Source organism: Phacochoerus africanus, chromosome X (assembly GCF_016906955.1).
Source record: "Phacochoerus africanus isolate WHEZ1 chromosome X, ROS_Pafr_v1, whole genome shotgun sequence".
Taxonomy (NCBI): Eukaryota; Metazoa; Chordata; class Mammalia; order Artiodactyla; family Suidae; genus Phacochoerus; species Phacochoerus africanus.
This window is the reverse complement of record NC_062560.1, coordinates 20,065,872-20,081,741: the sequence shown is the minus strand read 5'-3', so window position 1 is coordinate 20,081,741 and position 15,870 is coordinate 20,065,872. Positions and strand designations below refer to the sequence as shown.

At 35.3% G+C, this 15,870-nt stretch overlaps 1 protein-coding gene across 8 annotated transcripts in view; it reads right to left on the bottom strand.

Annotated features, from left to right (window-relative positions):
• The window catches only part of CNKSR2 (connector enhancer of kinase suppressor of Ras 2), a 278,229-nt gene that overhangs the window by 99,149 nt on the left and 163,210 nt on the right, over nucleotides 1–15,870 (bottom strand). For all 8 annotated transcript variants that reach the window (XM_047764937.1, XM_047764938.1, XM_047764939.1 and 5 more), the window contains 2 exons: nucleotides 14,826–14,959; nucleotides 8,819–9,030 (listed from right to left, as the gene is read on the bottom strand). In XM_047764937.1, coding sequence (XP_047620893.1) covers nucleotides 8,819–9,030; nucleotides 14,826–14,959 — 346 coding nt within the window. The remainder of the gene's footprint in view (nucleotides 1–8,818; nucleotides 9,031–14,825; nucleotides 14,960–15,870) is intronic.

Sequence of the window (15,870 nt, the reverse complement as noted above, 5' to 3'; positions counted from 1 at the left end):
TTGCACTAACGGAGAACAAAAACAATTAAAATCTCATTTCAAAGAATAAGCCACATCTTGTTTGTGATTTTTCCTATTGCTTCCTAAAAGTGATCTAGACTTTAAATGGAGAGTAACATAAAAATTGTTGAAGGAGAAAATTATGAACTGCATCAAAAATTATAGGGAATTTTTAACACTTGATTCCAAGGCTAATTATATTTTGAACCAAATTACATTCTACCAAGAGAGCAAATGTGCTGTACACGCTGGAGTTCAGAAAGACAGGTTATTTTAGTTGAAATGCTGCCACTATGCATATAAACAATTCTTCCACACTAGAGGGGTGTGGGAGGACTGGGAAAGATTCAGATGGTTTGAATACTGTCTAAGTGGCAAAAGAGTTCTGCCTTCTCCCCTGAAGGCTCTGCTCTGGTGGGTCAAAAAAAAAAGAGCTATGCTAAATTCTTTTGCCCCCTGCTGTGCTTAGCAATACAGTTGGGAGAAAGAAAGATGATGTGAGCATGTAAATATTATCTGATTAAAAACATTCTATTTTCAAGTTAAGTAACTACAAATTAAACCAAATTATTTTTTTAAATCTCACTAAAGCAGTGTCTTGAAAATCTTATCAACATATGGAAGACAGTCACCCTTTCTTATGAAATGCCAAAAAGACAATATCAAAGACCTCATTTAAAAGAAACAAAATGACATCTTATAATAACTTTATAATTCCTTTCATATATTTTTCTCTTTGGATCATGAGTCAGCAAAGCTATCAAGAAAGGTAGAGATGAAAAACTTCACACACACCCAAGTTAATTTCTGAGGACTGCACTGATAATCAGTGTTGGAATCAGCCCTGGAATATAGACTTTCAACTTCTATCCCAGTACTCTTTTCACATCACAGTGCCTCAGTGATGAATTCAAGTCCATTGCATTATAAAAAAATTTGATTCATTTTTTTTTCAAAAATAATTCACTACATGTATGATTACTGCTTTTAAAAAAAGTATCCTCCTAGTTAGTTTGCAATTCTTGTAGAAAATTCTTAAAGGCTAGGAAAAAACTAATGGAGGATTAGAACATAAACTGTAGATGTAAGGGATTTGTTGTCCATCCCTAAACAAAGCTGGAAAATAAATTGGTTTGACATGATGTGTTACTTATTAAGCAATGCTAACTTGTCATAGGTATACTTTTACATGGCTGTATATAATTTTAATTATTTGCTCTCATGTCTCCAGTCATTAAGATAATCAGTGTATAATTTCTAGTCATCTCTCTTTTAACAAAATTGGATGTAACACTTGACATTTTTTATCCCCAGGGATCTATTTCCTCCATGATTTCTAGCAAATTGTTTTGCAGTGATACCAGTAATTCTGAGGAGCCTGGAATATAGAACACGATGCACTGATCTTTCCAGTTAGTACTTATTACTTTAGTTTGGACTTTTATCACAAATAAGATTTACTCTAGAAAATGGCTTTTCTCCAAGATAAAAAATGAAGATGACATTCAATAAGCTGTCTGCTGGGGCAAGCTTCAACTTAAGAATAGAGGCTTTTCTAAATTCTTATCATGTAAGTCAGCTTTTTGTAATTTAAAACAAAGAAATTTTTATCATTGGTATAGGGATCTTTTAGAGGAGCTGTAAGTCTTTTTCAGCTTTTTCCAAAATATACTCCATCAAATGTTAGTTCCATTGGGAGGATTAATAAGTATTTTGTGACCAAAACCAAAAAAGATGTACAAATACATTTGGGAAACAATGAGCTAATCCCAATTCGACAAGATTTTCAAGGCCTTTAGTATGCTAATGTGCACTTATTAATCTCCAAAAGGGGGATAAAATATGCAGAACTTCTTAATCTTAGTTAACTACATAACTACTTTCTTTTACAAAGATTCTCTTTCAGAACTAGTGATCTGAAGAACACACTTAGGAAAATGCTAGATAACTTAAGCCAAATTGTGATTTGAAAGCTGACAGTAACCACTTTATTTAAATTTCACCTAGCTGCCATTTACTGCATCTTTTTCCCATGGGGGAAAATGCATTCTGATTTCATCTAGGGGCAATGGGTACCCTCCTGCTTCAGGGGATGTCATGCTTAGGTTTCCTATTGTACAGTAAGTCATCTCAGATACAGCATTATACAACTTCTGCCCAGCTAAGTGGGATTAAATGCAGGTCTCTCTTTCCAGAGCAATAATTTTCCAGATTCATTCCATTAAAAAAAAAAAAAAAAAAAAAGGAGTTCCCGTCGTGGCGCAGTGGTTAACGAATCCGACTAGGAACCATGAGGTTGCGGGTTCGGTCCCTGGCCTTGCTCAGTGGGTTAACGATCCAGCGTTGCCGTGAGCTGTGGTGTAGGTTGCAGACGCGGCTCGGATCCTGCGTTGCTGTGGCTCTGGCGTAGGCCGGGGGCTACAGCTCCGATTCAACCCCTAGCCTGGGAACCTCCATATGCCGCGGGAGCGGCCCAAGAAATAGCAACAACAACAACAACAACAACAACAACAACAACAACAACAAAAAAGAAAGAATAAAAAGCAATCGGCCCGGTGTCATACAAGGGCTCTTTGACTTTTCTAGTCATAAATATCTGCTTCTGTATTCAATTTGTCTGCAAGTGATTCTCCTTAATTTAGCTAGGACATTTTAGACTGGATCATTATTGTTGGGGGCTGTCCTATTTGTTGTACAATATTTAGTAGTATCCTGGGCCTCGACTCTATCCCCATTTATGACAACTACAGATGTCCCCAGAAATTGCCAATTGTCCTCTAGGGGGCAATGCTGATCTCAGTTGAGAATCTCTGAGTCTGATGGTTTCTATTCATGGCTTTCCAATTTTGTCTTTAAGGGAAGCACTAATTCACCTAGTTCATATCTTTCTGTTAATTCATTTGAAGATTGTTTTTTTCCCTCTAATAGTTGAATCTGCTTTGTTGATTTAGTTTGGTAACCCCTCCATTTTATCCATACAGTAATATCCTGGAACTTTATTAAAAGTTACTTTTTCTTAATTTTACTGTTTTATCTATTACCTAGCACCTTCAATTCTTTCAGCGCAATCTTCTCTTGCCAGGTTTCATTTCTTTGAAAGTCTCCAACTACTGAATTTATTTCACATATTATTTTCTCCATCCTTTGGTTTCTAGTGTTATAAGCTACATGAATGCTCTTCTTTCTACTTTTCAAAACCAGTTTACAAGCAAACTCTATATTTCTTTTAATTGGTATGATTTAATGGCTGGTTATTAGGTAGGTAGAGAGACCAAACCAAGGGAATACTTCCAATTTTTTTGTTCTTTACTAAGTCCTTTCACAGGAAAGGAGGAAGTGTTAATGTGATCCATCAGCACATGACAATCTTTGGTACATTTTTATTGATGAGCAGTAGTAATTTATTATGCCATTTAGGCACCATTTCTTGAGTGCTTTCCATGAGGCAAGATCAGTGCTAAGTACTTGATGTACGTTGTCACATTTAATCCCTGTAAAAACACTATTAGTACTGCTATCCCATCTTACAGATAAGGAAACAAAAGCACAGAGAGGCTAAGGCTCAAGTTCAAAGTCAATCAGTTATTAAAGGCCAAGCCTTGGCACCAAATTCAGGTCTATCTGACCTCAAAACTCACACTCTGCTATTTCTATCAGTAAAATTATACAAATTACAGAAGCGTGCCTTCCCTAGGTGATTACTCTAATTTTTACATTAGGAACAGACTATTTTCTATTTCTATGCCACTATATTGCTGAACTACTTTTCCATCAGTTACATGGTCCCTTATCCACATCAGCTTAATATTCGAAATTGTTTTGTGAAGCTAACTAACATGGAGTCTTTGTGCAATGTAATAAGTCCAAAGGAATAAGGATTCCTATGAGTATAGTACATATCTCATATTTCTACATTTTTGATTCATTCATTTCTATTTCTATGGTCAGTTCTGCTTTGGAAGTAGTACGTTGTACTTAAACACAGAAATTTCTTATGTTTAGAATCCATTTTCTTTTTTCTCAAGCATAGCAGATGTCAGCTGAACTTTTACCCAATAAGGAAGATAATTTATATTTAAAAATCAGAGGAAAGAGAAGAAGCTTGCATTTAGAAATAAAGAAGTGTCAATGTATTGTGTATACCTTTAACAAATGTTTGAAATATTGCTATCAACTACAATTTAATTGCTGAAAAGATAGAAAGAAGTTGTAAGACAAAGAAAGGTGATGCTGAAATATGATGAGACCCTGGAACCTAGAGATCACAACCTTACTCAGTTTACAGTATCACTGCCCATAGGTCCTTCATCGTGCTATTCTAAGTCACTTCAAGCCATTTGCTACTCATGTGGATAAAAGGGACATAGTCTTTGGTTTTCTTTTGTCCTAGCTACTCAAGTGGAAAGTATTCAGGTATACTGCTACAGAAATTAATTTCCCTCAATGCACAGTATGTACAAATAACATTTATTAGGAGCACTTGTAAAATGATAGTCTTGCATTCATTCATGTGCTTTTTGTGAGATTCTAGATTTTCAATAAATCAGAAAAGGTCTGACTTCCTTCAAACTCGTACTATTCTATAATATTATTGTAAAAAATACATGTTCTTCCTATTTTTATAAAATATGACCACTCACAACCACAAAGGGACTCAGCCACCTGTGCCTACCTTTTAGCAGGTTTCTATGCATAGAAATGTGCTGTGATGGAACAGCAAGGGCAAGGAGTCTATGAACGGTGAAAAGGGAAGCTGGTGGGAAATATTATTCTGAAAAGTTGCCAAGCAACTGATCTCATCAAATTTGAACCTTTGCCTTTGAAGCATGAGCAGATGAGACCAAATAGTTAAAGTAATTTAATGCTATCCTTTCCCCTCCTTTGTTTTCACATTATGGTTTATATTTTTCTGAACTCTCTGTTTATCCACCCCATCTTATTCTGCAAAGAATTTTAAATGGCTGATACTATGAGTTTTTTACAAATTGAGATATTGCAGTTCTTTTATTGCTTCTCCCTGCCCCCAGCTTTACTGAGGTATAACGGACAAATAAAAATTGTATATAGTTAAGGCGTACAACATCATGATTTGATATTATGTGTATACATTGTGAAATGATTATTACCATGATCAAGCTATTTAACATATCTTTCATCTCAAATAGTTATCCTATTTTTTTGTGGTGAAAACACCAAGATCTATTCTCTTAGCAACATTAAAGACTCTAGGTAATAATGACAACAGTGAAAAAAATGCCTACCATCTACTGGGCACTTTCTAGGCAATTTACAGTGTGTTGTCATTAAATTCTCACAAAAAAGTCTATGAGGCATGTATCACCTTCATTTAACAAATGAGAAAACTGAGGCCTAGAGTAACATTTCTAAGGTCACACTGAAGTAATCAGATGGCCAACAGGATTACCAAGTAGGGCTGATGATAAAGTCAATGCTAGCAGTCATTAATCTAGGTTGCTTCCCCTACTGTATCAGTGCTTCTAGAAATCATTCTTGTTTATCTTTTTAGGAAAGTAAGGCTTATTTTATTCTCTAGGATTTAAAAAGGACATAACTCATTGTTGCTAACTATACCCCTCAATTTAGTTATCTTTTCCTATGGGTCATGTCTATGTAAACGTATGTCTATTATAGTGCCAAAAAACACAAAACATATCAAAGAACAAAATCAGACCTAGTGCTGCTTGCCTGAAATCAAATGCTTGAATTTGGAAGGAGTCATGAAATTTTTGGAAATAATTTGCCTATAATTTAGCAAATTATTCTCACAGTATTTAGTTAGCTAGTACCTAAACATCCAAGCGTACTTAATCACAGCTCTACTACTTACTAGCTGCGCAAGTTATTTAATCCATCTGTAAAGTAAGGATTCTATTGATATCAACCTCACAGGGTTGTTGCGAGGATTCCATGGGTTAATGCCTTATATTTTTATTTTATTTTAGTTTTGGTCATTTTAGGGCCGTGCCCACAGCATCTGGAATTTCCCAGGCTAGGGGTCAAATCGGAGCTGTAGCTGCCGGTCTAGGCCACAGCCACAGCCACAGCAACGGGGGACCCAAGCTGCATCTGTGACCCACACCACAGCTCACGGCAATGCTGGATACTTAACCCACTGAGTGAAGACAGGGAGCGAACCTGCATCCTCATGGATGCTAGTTAGTTTCGTTTCCACTGAGCCACGATGGGAACTCCAGTTATCATTATTTTTAAATCCGAGAGAACACTTTGGGGGTCCATGTAATGGGATTATTTCATAGGTTAAATAAAGATGTTGTCATCCATTATTACTTATTAAGGTCTGAAGTCACTAGTATTGGGGGCCTTTAGTGTCTGGGCTGGGAGATTTATATAAACCCTTAGATCTCAGATCCAGGTTTGAGAAGGTGTCAGGTATATGGTGGCAATAACTAGCCTTTAGAAACCTTGGATGATGACTATTCATCACTTAAAAAAGTATAAATGTCACTTTGATTTATGTGACTTCCCAGGAAGACTCTGAGGCTTCATCCACAAGCTACTGTAGCACTTCGTTCATACTTTGAACCACTTCTCTGTTTTTTCCCTCTGGGTTATATCTGCCTTCCAGGGAGGATCTGTGTTTTATTCATTTTTGCATCCCCAGAACCTGCTTGACTTTATGTACACAACAAATATTAGCTGAATGAGTTAACAAATGAATTAATCTTTATGAAAATTATGGTCACAAATGAATGTATGTGACAGGTAGGTTTTATTATTTAAGATCTGATTTTAAAAAGATAAATACATTAAACTACTAGTTACCTGGAACAACCTTCAAGTCGTGCCAGGGAATCTCCACTGAAGTATCTGTAAGTATCATTAGTGAAGGTTCAGACTGTATTTCAGGTTCAAAAGTTTTTTTTTTTTTTTTTTAAAAACCTTTCAGCATCAAAAGTAAAAGAACCATTTTTACTTCCTTATCCCTCTTTTAAGCATATATACATTTCTTTTATCCTAAGTTATTATAAAGATATATCAAGTACCTATAAGACATCAACATTTTCTAAAATTTAAATAGAGTTCTATTTTATTGGAAGAAATATGATTTGTGGTACATGATAGCATTAGGTGCTTTAAGCTATGGTCTGAAGAAACTAACAATTCATAGCCATTTCAGTAAGACCCTAGTAAACTATTTTGTATAAAGCTATTAATAATCAACTTCATCTAGTGACTATAATTTCCCCTTAAATTAACATTCCTATCTACTTCAATACAAGTAGAAAATATCCAAGAAATTCTGGAACATAAAAAAAAAGCTGATACACATTAATGCCTATCCAATAATAGGTTGTCAAAACATATTTGTGGACTGAATGAACAAAAATAAAAATCTTATGTGAGGTGGCAGGGGCAGGGATAACAAAGACGGCAAGCCTCTATACTACAGAGCCTTATAATATAATAGCGGAGAAAAGCAAAGGTGCAAATATCTTCAACTTATGACAGTTCAAAATGAGTGCCACCAGAGTAGTACAACTGAGGGGCTATGCTAAAAGACATTATTACTTATTCTTATGATACTACAGCACAGGTACGGAGAATAACACAAAGTAGGATACATGTGGTTCTTATTATTTAGGATCATCTTGGGCAAAACTTTCCATACATAATTATTACCAAAGAGCTATAAGGAAATAAAGTGTGAATAACAAGGTATGTGAAGATCAATTGTTTGGGACCACAGAGGGAGGCACAGGGCCAAGGTGGACAAATAAGGGAGGCAGGTGGAAAGAGAAAGTTAAAAACAACTTTCCTCTGCTCAGCACCCACTGATCAAGTCTGGACTAACCAGCAAGGATCATTTCCAAAACCGGAAAGGAAGGAATTCCAATTAAATCCATTCATTCTTCTTTACTACTTTAACTTTAGGCAACTTTATCTGCAAATCTTTCAGCTACACTATATCAATTTTATGTATTTGTAACTGTTACTTTCTTGGTCATGCAAGGAAAAAACAGGAGTCAAAGATAAAAAATCTTGTGACATGGTTAACTCTGTGCCCATCTCCGCTTTTTTTCCTTTTTTTTTTTCCTTTTTTTTAGGGGCTGAACCCTCGGCATATGGAAGTTCCTAGGCTAGGGATCAAATCAGAGCTGCAGTTGCCACAGCAATGCCAGATCCGAGCTGAGTCTGTGATCTACACCACAGCTCATGGCAACACTGGATCCTTAACCCACCAAGTGGGGCTAGGGATCGAACCCGGGACCTCACGGATACTAGTCAGGTTCATTACCACTGAGCCACAGCGAGAACTCCCATCTTTGCTTTAAATACAGTATGTCCTTTCTATTTAAAATCCATTCAAAATTTGCAGCTTCTCATAAAAAAAAGGTGAAAAAAGATTTTATCCAGAAAAGTCCATCTAAAGATTTTTTAATACCTGAGAAATAAGGAAATTTTATTTTCAACAAGTCATGTTAATTGCAAGTATTCATTTTTTTAAAAGAAGGGAAAAAAAACCCTTGAGCTATTCTGAACTATTCCAATTTGGCAACACCTGATACACAAAAAATTACAGGTGATTCAAAAAGGTTTCCATAAATCATTAATGAGCTAAAAATGCTTTTACTGTTCTTGATTATCTTTGAAAAATCTAGAAAAATTTTAACATGCTTCATATTGTTGAGATTCCACTTGGAAGCACATGACACAGATCAATTATAAAGATCAAAAGCTATCACATAATTTTCACAACCCAAAAGCCTAGGAAAAGCAATTGAGATTCTTTTATCAGACATATGCTCTTATGTCAATGTAAGAGAAGAACTCTTACCATAAGTTGGGGTGCTTTCTCGTCTTCCTTGACTACTTGATCTTCCTTTTTCATATTCATAACAATACAAGACAGTATCTTCCTCGACAATATTAAATCTTTTGCGATATTCCTGATCCAGAAATGAATTCGGTGATTCAGATCCCTTATGCACTGGCTTGCCCACCATATGTCCTCTGAGGTCTTCACAAGGAAGGTTTCCCTTTTCATCTCTAAAGAAAGAGTAAAGGAGAAGGATGTAGGAAAATGTTAGGGTGGTAAAATGGCAGAGAGGGTGTAAAATAGTAATAATATCTTTTCCATATAATATGTCTTCTGATCTTTCCAAACTTTCTCTGAGGTTTATAGGACAACTTAAAATTATTCCTATTTTGAAAAAAAAAAAAAAAAAAAAAAAGGCCAAGGCTCACAGAGGTTAAATGACTTGACTAAAAGTTACAGAGGTAATAAATGACACAGCTAGACATGGGGGCCATGGATCTCATATCTTCTGCTCTAGACCATGTTCACCACACTATGTTATAAAAGAAATCATCTTAGCACATAAATTATTTTTAGTGCATAAGACAATAGGTATAATGTTAACAATGCTAACAAAACAGCCTTCTGCCAGTTCACCTAATTGATTCACAGTAATATCTGCACTGCTTAAAAACAAAGATGTATTTAGGAACTACCCCCTCTGTGAGGGTACTTTGACCTTAAGAGCCAAGTTAGCACTCTATAAACTGGTATTGTAAGAATTTTGAAGTTTGTTATTAATTTAAATTAAGCCTTAATTAAAAGGCTTACTCTCTGTATTTAAACTGTATGTATCTCATTTAATAGTAACAAACATATATTCATAGAACTCATTCTAAACAGACATTTCATTACACATTAGCAACATTTCTTATGGAGAGAGGGTGGAGAAACCTGATCATATATAGAGTTTACGAGTGGGATTTAAGATGATGGGAAGTTGATTTTTTTTTTTTTGCTTTTTTGGGCCACACCCACAGCATATGGAAGTTCCCAGGCCATAGCCACAGCAACGTGGGATCCCAGCCATGTCTGCGACCTACACCACAGCTCATGGCAACACCGGATACTTAACCCACCAAGTGAGGCCAGGGATCAAACCCACATCCTCATGGATCCTAGTCGGGTTCGTTAACCATTGAGCCACGAAGGAAACTCCTTTGATAGGATTCCAAAGAGACAAATCTGGACTCCTTTGATAGGATTCCCAAGAGAAAAATCTCTAATAACTTATGGGATCCCTAAAACTATTGACTAATACATAGTATCACTCAAAAAGCCCAGGTAATTGGGCCCATAATAAGTGGTATTTTGGTAGAAATACTCCATTTAAAATTAGTTAAAATGAACTTTATGATAATTGCACTGACTAGCTCTGAAATTTTTGTTAGAAAAGCTCATATTCTAAACACGACTATGAATGTAAATGCAATGTTTCTTCCCTTGTGGATCATTAATTTTATTTCTTCCCAGTTCTTAACTGTTTCCGGCTCTACCCTAAATAGTGCCATGAACACTATCAAATCAGATAAAAATTAAATTTTTAAGTGCCAAAACTGAAATCTTAAATCCACGGAATAAACTGAATTATTTTAAGACAGATAAAAATAACAAAATGTTAATTGACATATTAAGTATTATGAGATGGTAATGAGCTTATAAATCTAATGTCAGTTCTAAAATATGAGTTTTAGTTCAGCAAAAATACTACACTTTCATACTATAGTATACTCTACTTCTGTATTGGTATGCAAATGTCTAGGTTGGGTTTGTCCCAGTGAAGAGAACTATATTCCTATTATTTGAACTATGTAGAAAGTAATAAATAATATTCTCAAGACTGACTGAATCAGCAAGCTGTCGCTCTTTTATTTTTTTAAATAAAAGTATTGCTTATTACCAAATTGTAACTATGAAAGCTAGTCCTTAGGCAACACAAAGAAAATAAATATAAAATTCAGGCACAGTTTTATTTTCAGATAGCTGAAGGAACAGCCTGATACTTTTTGTTACTGTTAGTCCTTTAGCAAAAAGAAAAGGACACTGCAATTAGCTTGGAAACTTAGCTAATGAACTTGGGGCACTGGGGAAGGTTAGGTTATGCCTATCTATAAAGGGAAGATGTTTCTATCAGGACTGTGACATGAATGCTAATGCAGCTGAAATCAGAGGGTGATTCAGCTCTAGTTATTTTACCATGATCCATTTGTAAGGACACACCCTGTGGCAGAAAATGGAAAGAGCTGGTATTGCTTACTCTATAATGATATGAAAGACGGGCCTTATATTCACAAAGAGGATTTTCAGACACATCAATATGAAATGCATTCAATAAAGTTGAATTTAAAAAGTACAAACCCAATACAAACTTTGCAGTAGAATGAACTGATACATTCATTGTGTATGTAGGTGTGTGTGCCTGTGTGTATGTGACCCCATAGCCTGAGCCCTGTAGAACTCAACACATTAAGCTGTTCTGCTGTGAAATTTAAAAAAAAACTTCTTAATGTTATACATCTATGTAATAAATCTATACTTTTGGGAGTTCCCGTCATGGCGCAGTGGTTAACCAATCCGACTAGGAACCATGAGGTTGCGGGTTCGGTCCCTGCCCTTGCTCAGTGGGTTGATGACCTGGCGTTGCTGTGAGCTGTGGTGTAGGTCGCAGACATGGCTCAGATCCTGTGTTGCTGTGGCTCTGGCGTAGGCTGGCAGCTACAGCTCCGATTAGACCCCTAGCCTGGGAACCTCCATATGCCGCCGGAGCTGCCCAAGACATGGCAAAAAGACCAAAAAAAAAAAAAAAAAAATTCTACACTTTTGCTGTTAAAAGGATTTAAGGGGGAGTTCCCGTCGTGGCGCAGTGGTTAACGAATCCGACTAGTAACCATGAGGTTGCGGGTTCGGTCCCTGCCCTTGCTTAGTGGGTTGACGATCCGGCGTTGCCGTGAGCTGTGGTGTAGGTTGCAGACGTGGCTCGGATCCCGAGTTGCTGTGGCTCTGGCGTAGGCCGGTGGCTACAGCTCCGATTAGACCCCTAGCCTGGGAACCTCCACATGCCACGGAAGCGGCCCAGGGAAATAGCAAAAAAAAAAAAAAAAAAAAAAAAAAAAGACAAAAAAAAAGAACTGGGTGCTTCAAAAAAGAAGCAGATAAATGGCTTTTGGAAACCAAATATATATAGCAATCAAAAATTCAACAACAACAAAAAAAAGGATTTAAGGGAACAGATGACAAGTTAGAGCTTTAGTGGACTATCTATGATAACAGGTCATAGTAACATCGATAAGAGCATATTAGTACTTAAACTTCACAGTTATGCAAAGACCTAAAATTCTTGATTTTCATGATAGAAAAAGAAATTTGGATTAAGTATAAAAATTCACTATATACTATGATGATGAGATTGTATATAGTCATAAGACATTTAATAAAATACGGACCAAATTTCACTCACTTTCCATACATGAGTGTTTTCTCTTTTAGACAGTCATTTTGCAATCACATTCTTTTTCTGGAATAAATGTGTGCAAGGAATTATAATCACATGAAAACAATTCTACCTCATTTGACAGCTAGACCTACTGTTTTTTAAAGGATTTTTCATTTTAAGATGCGGAAGTTTTTATTATTTTCAATTCAAATTATTATCAAAATGCCTATCCTACATAAATAGGAAAAAGGGAATATACAGCTGAGTTACATTCGGTGAACCTCACCCATCCTCACAATGATAAAATGTAAAAAAATGCCACAGCTGTACGTATAAAGGAATGACAAATGTAAAGAGTTTTATGACTATAACTTCAAGTCAAACTGGAAATGCAGATAATTTATACGGGGCTGTGGTACAAAGGGACTTTGGTACATGTGTTTTCTAACTGTGCTATTATCAAATGATTGTATGACTGGATAACTAATAATTTGACTCAATATATATACAGAATATTCTGTTAAAAATTACACACTAGGCTAAAAATCAATTAAAGTGAGAGATAATATTCTAACTATAAATTTTATTGAAAGGTGTAGCACTTTCAAAAGATACTAACAAAACAAGTACCACTATGTTGATACTTCAACCTCTTAACATTCCCCTTTGTTTTTAAATAGCATGTTTAAACTTTTTGTTGACTTCAATATATTAATCATATACCTGCAGCACACTTAGAGGACAAAACTGGATCCTTTTACTCTTTTGTCTTCTGAAGTATATTTTAAATACTTTCTGTCTGGGAAATATTCTCTTTACTACAAGTTCCTCCCTAACCAAGAGACAAGGAAAGAACATTAAAAAACTGCAGAGATTTGCTAAAAATAATTTTCTGATGTTTATCTGTATGAAGCCCTCTGAAGGATAAGGTCTTTTAAATAATCATTTGCAATGAAATAAAAATCTTTCCAATTAAAATGAAAACAAGCCAAAAAAGAGTCATTTCCTATTTGAAACACATGCTTTTATTGCTCCTTATGCAGGAGTATTCTAAAGGTCTGAATAGAATTAAAATGCAACTTGTATTTGTCTAGGATAGGAGATAAATTTGTATATTTGATTGTAAATTTAACATAAGATTATAAATTATATATTAGAAAGATTTGTGAAATGCCAGCTTAGTAAATTATATTTTCTCAAAAACCATGTTCTCAACAACCACAATTCTCGAAAATAAGACCTAAAATGTTTATAAAATTCATTGTAGTTTTATTACTAGATGACAACAGAGTATTTGCAGACATGCCATGAGGTCATGTGGCATTTAGATCATAAAATGTCAGTACTATCATATCTAAAAGAATGAGACATTAGGTGTACTAAAGCAAAGAATAAGGAAAAATAATTAAAATAAGGAATTTCAGTTCTTTTATTTACTGAAGAAATTTAATATTAATTATAGCTTGAAAACAAGGGACCTTAAATTACTGTTTTAGAATGACTGCACAACTAATTTAAAAACTGAATCAAATACTTTGTGATTGGTATTAATTATACCCATTTAGTGCTGGCCCTTTTCCATAATTTTTGTATTCCACAAGGCTGGAAATCAGAATGCTTTTGGACAGAATGCATGACGGCACAAAGTTATATTCTTCCACCTGCCAGGAATTTCAAATAGGAATTTGGAACATGAAACGGAGATACAGCCTCCGGAAATCTGAAAATAGACTTTAAAGGCAACTCATTCTCCAGCAAACTCTCTCTACTTTCTGAAAGAAACATTAGTGAACTAAGTGGAAATTGGAGATACAGAGGTACTTGGAGGGAAAAACACTCTCCCTCATCATCATTCAAGAAAAAAAAAATCTTCCTCAATACATACGTTTAAGAAAGCATAAAGTTATCTATAACTTTGTCTTTTAGAAAAAAATATGAAAGTACAATATCAAAGTAACCAGAGATATCCCAAGGTTTCTTAGCCAAAGAGCTTCACTTATTTTTTACTTACTAATATAATCCTAGTTGTTATTTTATATTAGTTGCTATTAGTTCCTAAGAGATAATGCTTATAAGATATTTAATATAGTTTAATACAAATTATTTATTGTTATTATTATTATTAACCAGATTTTATATAATTCGATGACTTTCCAGAATGTGCTTGGAATTCTTATTTATTTATTTATTTTTTTGGCTTTTTGCCTTTTCTAGGGCCATTCCCGTGGCATATGGAGGGTTCCCAGGCTAGGGGTCTAATCACACCTGTAGCCACCGGCCTACGCCAGAGCCACAGCAACGCGGGATCCGAGCCACATCTGCAACCTACACCACAACTCACGGCAATGCCGGATCCGCAACCCACTGAGCAAGGCCAGGGATCGAACCCGCAACCTCATGGTTCCTAGTCGGATTTGTTAACCACTGTGCTTGGAATTCTTAACTGAGAAAATATTCAAGGTATTCCGTGAGAATTTACTTCACAGTTTATATGCAGTTAGGTTAGTCTTTAGCTAGAAGCTACCTAGAACAACAAGATGGTTAGTTTTATACCTGGGAATATATGGCTCTGCAGGAGGAGGGGGAATGTAGAGATCCTGGAGGGCAGAACTGTCTCTTTTGGTGGGTGTGCTGATGGTGCTGGAAGGCGTGGCAACGCTGCTTGTGGGACTTCTAGGTATAAGAGGCTGGTTAAAATGAAAAAGAAAATACATACACACACAAACAACACACAAAACAACAACAACAATGATATATAGTTATCATTTTAAAATGATCGATTTCTGCAAAGTTTTCGAACTTGGCTGAAATCAAGAAGCATGTTATTTAGCACATGGATATTCCTTTGAATCTCCAAAAACAAAAAACTTATAACTTTACAGGTTTCCACTTAGTTCCTAACTCACCTTAATTTATGGCATAACCAGGCAAAAGGTATTTGTAAGGTAATAGAGTACACGTAGGGTTTCATAATGGGAAGACTTATCTCACAGTCAGAAACTTATTTAAATTTGCTTTGTTAGAATCCCACCTTTCAAAGAATGATAATAAAGAATAACCACCAAAAGGATTAGTTCACTCACATCCTGAATGATATCTTAGAAAGATATTTCAGATCCTGTCCCCCCAAAGATACACCATACTCCTAAGTTAGTAGAATGTCACAGATTCTCAGAAAAGGTTACAAAAATGGAGTACGAAAGGCCAATGCGAGAGAATATTTTCTAGGAAAATTTACTTTTTGGAAAAATATAAACAAAACTGTCTTCTCAAAGTCATTTTATGGTACATCTTCAAAAGTATTAAAGTATGGTGATTAGTGTGACATGTGACACAATCATTTCATTTTTCAAAGGCACATACATCTACCATTGTTTAAAGTAATTTTTTGTCACATACCTATAGATCTCATTTTCATGCCTGTATTAAGTATTAAATAAGCTAAAAAAATTAAGATACTATATCTATTGCATTACATCAGGATGCATTAACTCCCAATTCTAAGCATCACAGCATTTCGAAATGATGTTGTGGTTCAAGGAATTATTCTAAAGTGAAATTCACAAATTTTCCTGTTTATCTTACAGATCTTACTGGT